This window comes from Cynara cardunculus (assembly GCF_001531365.2).
Source record: "Cynara cardunculus var. scolymus isolate 2C chromosome LG 3, CcrdV1, whole genome shotgun sequence".
NCBI lineage: Eukaryota > Viridiplantae > Streptophyta > Magnoliopsida > Asterales > Asteraceae > Cynara > Cynara cardunculus.
In genome coordinates this window covers 19783825-19795404 of record NC_037530.1, presented here as the reverse complement: position 1 = coordinate 19795404, position 11580 = coordinate 19783825, and the positions used below count along the sequence as shown (strand labels likewise).

General features: G+C 36.1%; 1 protein-coding gene across 14 annotated transcripts; it reads right to left on the bottom strand.

The window, feature by feature from the left end:
• Nucleotides 1-121: 121 nt before the first annotated feature.
• Nucleotides 122-11098, bottom strand: LOC112509593 (NADPH--cytochrome P450 reductase-like). Of its 14 annotated transcripts, none has more exons than XM_025114632.1 (19): nt 10963-11053; nt 10666-10800; nt 9101-10401; nt 8020-8079; nt 7860-7936; nt 7699-7756; nt 7411-7600; nt 4138-4207; nt 3825-4025; nt 3650-3742; nt 3187-3412; nt 2604-2687; nt 2328-2479; nt 2114-2210; nt 1550-1699; nt 1396-1473; nt 1193-1315; nt 945-1058; nt 262-404 (listed from the first exon to the last, which is right to left on the bottom strand). In XM_025114632.1, exons 3-19 carry the CDS (start codon nt 9125-9127, stop codon nt 336-338), a joined length of 1869 nt encoding a protein of 622 aa, XP_024970400.1. In that variant the 5' UTR covers nt 9128-10401; nt 10666-10800; nt 10963-11053; the 3' UTR covers nt 262-335. The 14 variants fall into 14 exon arrangements, with proteins under 14 accessions (XP_024970394.1, XP_024970400.1, XP_024970403.1 ...); XM_025114635.1 differs by having other exon boundaries at nt 9101-9188; XM_025114633.1 differs by lacking the exon at nt 10963-11053 and having other exon boundaries at nt 9101-9188; nt 10179-10448; nt 10604-10691.
• Nucleotides 11099-11580: the final 482 nt, after the last annotated feature.

Genomic DNA, 11580 nt, shown 5'->3' with positions numbered 1-11580 from the left:
TGGATTATTCATGTATCACTTGTGGGAATTAGCCCAGATGGATTATTCATGTATCACTTGAGTTGTGGGAATCAACCCAGATGGAGTATTCATGTATCATTTGTGGGAATCAGCCCAGATGGATACCCAAAAAGAAACTATAATAATGTGGATTGTTCTGTTTGAGATGGTGATGAACAACAATGAAATATTTGTCAATATATGGTATGGTAGCTTCTTCATATATTCTAAAAATACTAATACTATTACTATTACTATTACTATTACTAATACTAATACTAATACTAATATTGGTAATAAATTATAACTAACAATGCAAAAATTACCCAAACCTTTTACCAAACGTCCCTCAGATACCTTCCATCCATCTGTAGTTTCTTCACAAATGCCTCTGCTTCCGATACCTGATTCATCATTATATACTTCTAATTCATGCTTTTTACATACTACTACTACTACTACTTAATCATCATCCAAATATTCTAAGAAATAACAAAATTATAAATACTGCCCTAATCATTCAAACACTTGCATATTTACTCTATAATATATGCATATATCTATATCTATCGATGAATATATAGGATATTTTAACAACTGAATCTCATAAATATTCCACTCACCGGTAAAAAGTGGTAGAGGGAGTTTCAAATACAAACCTTATATCCAAATATTTATGGAAGATGATCATGTTTCATTCATTATAATCGAGATATTTATAAAAAATGGTAGACTGCACTTATTATGATCATAGCTTTAGATTAGGAAAGCATCGAAATATTTTTAAAACCAAATGTTCATTAAGCTAGATGAACATATTAGATTTGTTTGTATGGTCTGTAACATCTATATTGTTTGTATTTGAAACTCCCTCTATATATATATATATATATACTCACACCCTTAATCCCTGCTGAAGAGAGAGAGAGAGAGAGTATCCATGCCTGTTGTTGGACAATCGTAAGCAACGTGCGATGAACATCTCTAGCCATACCCTTAGCATCACCACAAACATAAACATATCCCCCTTGGGAGATCAATTTCCAAATTTCAGCATCCTGCACAAAAACACCACATCAACAGCCTTAAACCAGATATGCTTTACTATTATTATTACTATTATTATTATTATTATTATTATTATTATTATTATTATTATTATTATTATTATTATTATTATCTCTATACTAACTTTTTCCATCATCTTATGTTGGACATATTCCTTCTGTTCACCCTCCCTCGAGAATGCAACTATCAACTCTGATACCACTCCTTCATCCACATAATTATTCAGCTCATGCTCGTATATGAAATCCTTCATTCAAAGAAATGGCGACACAAAATTAGAAATATTCCTAAACAATTCCATTAGCTAAATGACCAACAAAATCTAACCTGTTGCCGATTCCTACACCCGAAGAACAGTAAAGCAGGACCCAGATGAGCACCATCCTCTTTCAGTGCCAATCTTTCCTGTTCAATTTTGCCTATATTAGATTTGATGTGTAACATAAAAGTGGTTGACAAGACATTTAGTCTATATGCAAACCTGTAGGAATCCTCTAAAAGGTGCCAAGCCAGTTCCTGGCCCAACCATAATAATTGGAATTGAAGGATCTTCTGATAACTTGAAATTCGATGACCTGATAAACACCGGAGCCGAGCTACACTCGAGCCCTTTTTCTAAAGGAACTGCATTCTGATGATGATGTTGATATTGATATGAATAAAGCAGTACATGTCCAAGAAAGAATAATACAACTTAAAATGAGTGACCAACTTTTTGAACCATCCTACTTGGTTTCTTACTGCAAACTATATGCATTATTATCGTTAAAATCTGTAAGAAAAAAGGTATAGTTTGGAATACAAAATTATGAGAATATACATGCCCAAAAAGAATCATTGTGCGCATTTTTTTGTCGAAAGTCGAAACCCACTCATTCTAGTGTACAGTAGTTTTTTTCTTCCCCTTTTTTTGCATTTTAGCAAATAATGATTGTTTTTAGCAATGAAAAGGTAAATTTAGAGAGTCGATCACTCAAATTAATCGTTAGTAACTAAATGAAGAAAAGTGATATCTCCACACACATAAGCAAGTATGGTATTGCACCTTCATCCATGTAGAACAAACACCTTTGTGAATTCGGCCTGTGGGACTTGGACCATAAACTAAAGCACATGTCACATGAACCCTAGTTGGAGCAAACCTGCACTAATTGGAAACAGCCAGTCATCCATGATATCCACCTATCTCGAGTGATTCCAACAAATTAGTTTATACATGGCATCAATTATCGCTACTATATATGGTGTGCAAAAATTACCTTGGGGAAGAAGATATGGAATAGTAGCGTGGTTGTAAACGAGGGGCTACTGCAGCGAAAAACACACCAAGTGGAGGCTTGGAGGAGGGAAACTCTGCCATAACCTCTAGAAGGCTTCGTTGCATTCCAACAATGCATTTTGAGTAATCATCCTGCAAAATAACAGCAGCAGGATAAGCATACTCAAAAACACCATTCAATTTTTTTCTGAAAGCAAACTAAATCGAGTGTCACAAAGAACTGGAAAGACAAATCAAGTGACAGAAATTTGATCACCTTGCCCTGAGGAGACGATAAGAACTTCAGCCTTTCAGCTTGACTAGGTTCACTTGCATGAACAGCCAAAGCAACCAAAGCAGCCTGCATCAATTGTAAATATTTAACTAAACCAAAGCACAGAAAACAAACCCAATATTATCCCACTCGAAAGCAGGTCTTGGGGGAGTGAGATGTATGCAAACCTGTCTTCTACCCCAAAGAGTAGAGCGGCTATTTCCGTGAAGACTCCAGCTTACAAAAGTGCGAGCAAAAAAGAAAGAACCAAGGCTACCAAATCGTAAGGAGCAGAAAGAAAAGGAAAAAAAAGATATAGGCCCAATGAAACAAATAAAAACTAAGGAACCACATGCATCCTTCCATCTAATGTCATTCTATCTGTCAACTCCCTAACCCCCGCCCTGTCCCACCCTCAACATCTCTACTTATCCACGCTAGCTACAGATTCTCACACCTAAGTGTATTACCCTTGTCCTGCATGTACAAGAATTCCAATGAGAGTTCATAGTGTAAATATTGAACTCATAAGGTAAATAGAAGAGACCAAGAAAATGCACAATTCTGAGCAGCTTAACTATATCACCTTTCGAGGGGGACTTAGCAGATCTGCATAGCATGCCAACGCAGTGCGAACGCTACAAGGACCAGGAAATGGAGGTGGCAATAAGCCTCCAAGGGGTGTACCGTCCTCATTATCAGTATGGATAGAGAAGAGCAAATCCAAAGGTTGGCCCAACAATGCTGAGGCTTCTTCGACAGTTTCATCACAATTTTCAGCATAAACACCCACGTGGTCGCCGATTTCATATCTGGCAAGAAGAAAGAAGGATCAGATTTGTCCAACTGGCTTATTTTTCAGAAAGGTGTCAGTTTGACTATGAAGTGATCTTTTAGTGCAAGAATCATTGACTACTGATTGTTTTAAAGAAATTGTTAATCTGGCATGATTTTCCCTAGCTTTATCCAACACATTATCCATTTCAGACTGGAACCCCCCCCCCCCAGTTTGCCTGTACACAAGGGAACAACAAGAACAAGTAGCTTACGTTATGCCGGTATCAGATATGTCAAACTCCAGATGAATGCAAGATCGATCAGATGCAGGTTTATGAAGTTCTTTTTGAAGAGCAACATTGACTCTGCATGCAGTCGAAAAATAATAGGTATTAGGCAAAGTAAAGGGAACCATAAATACAACGTTATAACATCATCATCACGCACCTGCATGGATGGTGGATATCATATGAAATATTCCCATTAGCACCATTCAGGTATTTGTATTTATCCTCAGATGATGCATTAGCAGGATCATGAACCACCACTCGATATTCATGTATAACAGCTGTGTATGGAGTAGGCACGGTTTTTGCTTCATCCTCTCTTTGAAGTAGGTGATCTAACTCCGGCCATAACATTTCTCGCCTAAAGCACAAAATTAATTAAATTACGAGTAAATTGCTGAAAGACATAATTCTTTGAAGTCTATAAATGTAGTTAGTTCATTTGGCTACACAGCACTTTGGACGCTGCATACCAAGCAGTGAAGTCATCCTCAATGCACTGATCATCATCTCCAAGACCAATAGAAACGAGGCGCTTTGCACCTGCCACCTCAGAACATTAAATTAAGTTATGCCACTAAGTTAAACACAAGCAATCAATCTCTAACTACAACAATACAGGAAAATAGAAGACAATTTTTCTACTGCTTTTTGTCCTTGGTACCAACTGAAAAATCAACCAAATAACATGTTGTTTGGCAGTTGCTGAATGGTTTGATGCTGAATGGTTAAGTGATCAAAATGCTTAAGAGGCTCTTTGTGACATAGTGCAGCATGAAATATGGTTGTTTCGTAATTGTTCTGAATATAAAGTTTGGATGACAACAAATTACCATTTTAACCCTCTGTATGATTTAGTTCTGAATGAAATATAGTTATGTGATAAATATCTTACTAAAACAATTACTTCGCAAATATAACTACATACTCAATATTACTAGCCCAAAACAACATTTCATATTAATCCAAACAATCATAACATTACATGTTCAAATTCTAGATTAAACAAAAACATAACAATCAAATTCAACATAATAGTTTTTAATCATCTCGTGTATACAAGCTTCAAAAAATGTTTGGATCACACCTTTGTTTTTCCATGTAATTCTACGTCTCTTTTGGTGTGAAGATTCACCAACTAATTCCATACCTAGTCCAAACAAATTCATACCAAAAATGACAACTAGGTGGTCAAATTAAATCTAAAACAAAGTATGACACATAATTGAAAAAAATCAACACATTATGAACCAGAAAAAATCAACATATTCTAGGCCCTTAATATGATATACTTAAAACAAATTCAAAGCCTTATGGTATACTTGCCAAGAGTTTTAGTATGTCCATGACCTTTTTACATGTTTCATGCTCAACAGTTTCATGCTCAAAGCCTACTTTTTTCCTTGTTCTTACATGTTTCATGCTCAACAGTTGTCTGACTCCCACAACCACATAATTATATGGTACACCGTTGAAGAAAAAAGATTCAAATTCATTGATGCCATTCAGTTTAGGTTAATCCACTGCTAATCCACCATAAGTCCATTCATACATCATTTTTAGCTATAATTATTTATATATTGCAAGACCTCTTAATATCTCATCATAGATTGATAGCTCTCATCATATATTCATTTGAATTATGAGTTGCTACAAGAGTTATCATTTTTTGATAGAATATTTATTCCTCTACCCTAATTGTGTGGTTTTCTATTCAATTGAGGGTTTAGCAAAAGTCTGTGGCAATGCTAGGTTGAGCCATTGATTGCTACAGATCTGTCGGATAGTGCAAGTGAATCCAGAAAGGCAGGAATACCTTTGCATCAGTACCAAGATGGTTCACAAGTTGCACAAAATCCGAGTATCCATTTACTTGGTTTGCCTATTAACTTGGTTTTACATGTCAACCCTACGGAAAAGATCAACTCCACTATTCGAACCACAAGTGGTGCAAACCAGATTCATAAATGATGAAAATAACAACAATTCACTGGACCACCTGAGATCGGTACTAAAATCTGAAAATTCATTGATGACATTCAAATAGAACAGAAATCGAACACTATGTTAAGAAATCGAAAAGAAATCGAACACTTCAAACAGAAATTGAACAAAAAATCGAACACTTCAACAGAAATTGAACATGAATCGAACAGAGAAACATAGCAGATTCAATTTGTGAAGGATTTGACTCGTGAGATAGTACCTGAAGAAACATGGCAGATTCGATTCCTGGAGGAGAGAAGCTTGAGAGAAAAAGGCGTAAGAGAAGAGAGCAAACTTGGAAAAATTAGGGCATTGGATGGTATAGGGAGGCCCAACATACAAAATCGCTCAGAGGTCTTTAGATCCATTAAGAGGCAGAGTTTTTTCTTTGCCAAACAAGATTAACCTCTTAGCGATTCAGAGGCTGGCTCTTAATGGAACTATTAAGAGGCAAACAAATAAACAAAAGCAATTCCTCCCATACACTAAATCATAAAAAAACCAATTCTGGATTTGAGGGGCACCAAAGATAAAAGGGGTATCCAGATCTGAACTTCTAATGACATTCAAATTCATCTCAGGAAACGAATACCAACTAGATCGCAATTGTACCAACAAAATTCAGTCAAGCTCCCACAGGTTAACTCATGAAATGGCCGGCACTTGTCTCGATAAATAGAACGAAGTCAAAACGAGACAAGCTCAGGTTCAGCACAAAGTTATTTTCATGTTCATCATATTGCAGCTGAGGAGAAAGAAGTGAACATTTAATTTCACTCACACACTCAATCACATTATTCGTCATAACATGGCATAAATTACTGGATATTACTCCACAAGGACAACTAATAACTGTACACAAATAAACATATACAAAGTTCAGGATGCAAGGAGCCCACTTGCATTGCAAGTCAATAACACTTGACCACCAAGGTTTACGTATTACTTAAAGAAAGATAACCTGCAAAGTTTTGCATATAAATCAGTAGTGTATAGTTATATAATATTATTATCAAGTGTTTTACAGAAAAAGTGTCAGCCATGGATTTGCATATAAACATGTCGCTCAAGATATTTCCATATTACTGAAAAATTTAGAAGGTATAAACGTAAAGTACTAACTCTAGAGGGAGACCTAGTACTCAGAATGACAGTAAATACTGAAGTATCCAACTTTAATAGCCAAGGAGAGTCAGGTATTAGGATTTTATGATTCATGCTACTTCCCCAAAATAGCAAACATCATTGTTAGGACTGTTGAAGTACACTTCTCAGATATGTGTCGATAAGTCCTTTTAGTCATAACCAAAGGGCCTTTGGCCTAGCGGTATGTGAGTCTTTGGCCTCCTAGGAGGTCAGGGGTTCAATCCTCACCGTGTGAGTTTATTTGTTCTATTTGCCGTATATAAAATATCATATACTTCAAAAGAAAAAGTCCTTTTAGTCATAATACCAAGTAGAAGAATCATAAATCGCAGAGATGGACATTAAGATTTTATAATTCATGCTACTTACCCGAAGTAGCAGACATCATTGTTATGACTGTTAATGTACACTTCTCAAAATATGTGTCAATTAGTCCTTTTTAGTCATAATAACAAGTAGAAGCATCATACATGGCAGAAAGATCCGAGCAAGAGGTGGAGCTTAAGAACAAAAGACTCAACACTATATTTCTCATACAAAGCATTGGTGTTCACATATTGGGTCAAGAATGGTCGCTAGATGACAGTAAAGGCTACAAGAGGAAGATCAGGTACCTTGTTCAGTTAGTTGCTCATCTATTACCTTTGCAATCTGTTTAAAGAATTCAGTGAGATAATGACGGAGACAAAACATATAAAACCTGTGATGAAGCGTATCTACCTTGTTAAAATGTTCATACTGCCTGTTACCCAGACCAAAAACACCATATTTAAGATGTTGAAGCCAGACGCCTCGCACATTTTCCTAAAGAACAATAACCATAGCACAATAGGATATCCATGAATAGGAACTGGTTTTTAGTAATTAACAATAAAGCAGCAAATATTAATGGATCCACTTACCTCAGTAAGCCATTTGTAAAATCTTGCAGCATTATCGGTGGGCTCTCCATCTCCATACCTGTGAGGTCACAAGAACATAGTCTCGATGCTTCCAACTTTCAACGAACTACAGACATAAAACGAACCACAGATAAAACGAACCCAAGAATAGTAAGACTTACGTAGCAACCATGAAAAATGCCAGTGTTTCCTTTTTAAGTTTTTCTTCATATCTGTTGTCATCAGCAGCATAATCATCCTAATGAAAATCATGAACACAATTAGACAATTTTTTATTATGTTGGTAACATGGTGTAGTGGCAATTTCCTCATAACCCATACCATGTCAACAACCTTCACCACAGCCTTTTCGTATCTTGCCTTGATTTCTTCTGATAAAGCCTACCATTAAACAACAGTACATGGGTGCGCTAAAGGCAATTAATACAAATCAAACTAAGAGCATGTGCATTGCAACTTTTGTCATATAGCACACATCATATGTATAGCTTTAAACAAATAGCCGAATGTACCTACTAAAGTGGTTGTAGTTGTGTTTGACAGATAGCATGTATGTCAATACTCGGTCACAGATAATGGATGATCACTTATATGCAGGCATGCAGCTAATATCAGCGAAGTCTAATGCAGAGTAGCAAGCTTATCACTTAGGATGCCAATGCCTTTTAACTTGTGGCTTTTAGATTAGGCAATTCCATCTCAGAACTAACTGACTGAGAGTGGTTCCTCCAAAATCTCCACATGTATGCTCTACTTGATCACTGTGGGATGAATATCTCAACATAACCCTTCACATGTAGAATGGATATGTATATGAACCTACTCTTTTAGTTAGGAAAGACAGATGTGGGATTCAAATCCACTTGGTCCATTATCTCTTACAAATAAAGGTTCATATTGAAAACAAATATTTTTCATAACTTTAGGAAAGAGATGCATGCCCTCCAAAAACAGTTTTATCTCTTGTTTTAGGTCATTGATCTCATGGATATCTTTGAGTAAAGTAATTTTTACACGGTATCCAGATACAATCTTCTTAGTTTCAAGGTTCAAAATCACATTTCCAGTATAATGGTAGTGATTCTTGAGATGTAAGTTTTTCATTCAGTACATCAAATAAAGTCCTTTGTATTAGAATATCTTGCAGCAGTCTTCTTCCAGTGAGTTTACAGATGGAACACACTGATCCAACATGATTCAAATGTGGGATTTCCACCATGTTAAAGTCCCAAAAACCTATGTGTACAAGGAAAAAATCTCTCTTTACATTAACGCTGTGAAACAGCATATTGTAGTAAAGTAGCTGTCCTTATAAATAGAAACAGTTTGATCAGTGGCTGACAGTGAGGCAATATAACAATACATAAATACTTTTGTTTCTATATAATGCTATGTAATGTACTTTATCTGTTGTGTTACGGGCGGTCATTTTATTAGAGGTTTATTCCCCTCTTTTTTCTCTTCTATCCTTTCCTGCAGGCCTACATCCCCTACAAAGAGAACAGTGAAACTCGTGTTAAAAAAGCAAAATCTTTTTTCAAGTTTCTAGGACAGAGATGCATGTGTCTCCTATTTACTCTTTTATGTTAAAATCATCAATTAGTGGCTCTTTTTCAATATGCAATTATGGCAGCACTTGACTTTCACTGCTACCATGTTAGATCAATGGGTTCCATCTAAAAATTGACAGAAAGGAAAGTGCTGCTATATTTGCATGTTGAAATATAGCCACTAATTGATGACTTTCACATAACAGAGTCAACTGGGGACACATGCATCTGTGTCCTAGAAGATCCAACATGGTAGCAATAAAATTTCGCACTTCCTTCATGACCCAAAAACTTACATATAAGGGGAAAGATACTTCTTTAACATGAATACTGATTTTAAAGTTCTTTAGAAAGAAGAAGCCTAATGCATGGTGACTAGACATCTTAATTCATTCATGGTCTTGCTAACATCTTAGAAGTGTCAATAGATTTTGCAACATGGTAATATGACCTGTTGTACCGTGTAATGACTAGTTTTACTTACAAATAACTAACTTTAGAAGTGGTATTGGTTTGAGCAACACAGTGACTGCAAGCAACAACGCAGTGCAATGACAAGCATTGTAGACTTGCATTGACAACTGGTTATTTACAGGATATGCAGGACTCCAATCATCCATATTTAACTGAAGCATTGTACATACAAATCTTTGTTTCTTTCAACAAGGTAGATTGACCAGATCATATGTTTTCATCCTAATTTCTCTTTGATCACTATCTCAATTTATTGTGCAGTTAGATTGCGAAGGTAATATTAAGCAACTAACCAAACAAGGTATCATAGTGGAACAAAATTCAAGATGGGTATAGAAGCCAAAGAAGTGATTGTTTGATTTTGTCTATAATAGTGAGCTATAAGAGTGCTTTTCCAAACTTCAATTACATTTGTCCAAATTTGAGGATCATGTGCAGTCAAATTCAATATATAACCTTTGGATTCAGATTGAAAATTCATTGGTTGCTCTAACGGTTTTTCTAAACCTTTGGCATAGTATCTGGCATAAGCTGAAGGATCACGATACTCTGTATAAGGAGCTCTAGGAGGAAAACTGGTGTATGTATGCATATTGTACTCAAATATCATGAGAAACCAAGCGCCCTTGATGAGTGTCGACATTGTAACTCAAACGTCCCAGAACTATGAACTTTTGACCTAATCAATCAGACACTTAATCTTTTGAGCCACTGCCAGTGAAAATTCTGCATATGCAAACCACCCACCGAGAAGACCTCATTAGTGAATGTTACATATCACCCATGTCTAATATTGTGTCCTAACAATGGAAACTATCCGATATTACTCACATAAACCCCCGAAAAGCAACAAATAAAAATTAAGAGTATTCTATCATTACCTTTGCGAATCCTTCAGCCGTGCCAGTTTGAGTACCGAAAAATATAGTCAACTTGGTCTTACCCGATGCAACATCAATCTCATCTTCTTCCTCAGATAGAACTGAAACAGCCTTGGGTATAACTACAGGATTCGACTCGTTGCTCCGATCAGTCGATTTTTTCCACGCTAAATACGAAATCCCCAGTATTAGGGCAACTGAAGTCGTAATTATCACAATCAACCCATCAGAATTAACAGGCACGCCAAGGAATGATTCAATCGAAGACCTCGAAAATTCAGCAAATTTCGAATCCATTTCTCTCTACAAAAAATGAAATTTTCAAAAGCTTAAAGTAATCGCTCACTTCAAGCACTAACCTATGATAAATTAATGAATAAAAAAGTTTGAACGATCAATCGGCAGCAAACGAACTCCCTCTCTCTCTCTCTCTCTCTCTCTCTCTCTCTAAATCTCACTTTTTTCAATCTAGATATCTCACTGGAACCGTCGAAGAGGAGGTGGTGGTGGTGTCGGCGATTGGTGAGATAAGCGGTGCAGCAGCGACGGTGGTGTCCTGGAGTTTACCTATTTGACCACCAATGTCAACTGCTGAGGTGATTGTGGGCCCCTTTTTGGTCTTCCTGTTGAATATCAGAAATAAAAATTAAAATACATGTTTGTCCATGGACATGAGGGGTTTTATGACAAATTTATTTATACTAGTTTACTTTATAAAGCAAATCCACAGAAATCTTAAAAACAACTAACATAGCTTAAAGTACTGCATCAATTTTGAAAAATCTCTTCGTTACAATATGAGAAGCCTATTTTACAACTTCTCAATGCTTTAGAAATCAGACTCCCAACGATGTTTCATCATCCTGGTTTGGTTTACTTCTCCAATGCCACTTTTTCTTTTTCTTTTTCTTTTTTGGGAAAGGGGAATACATACATAGTAGGAGTATGTCCATCAGATATTGTAAATAAAACCAACA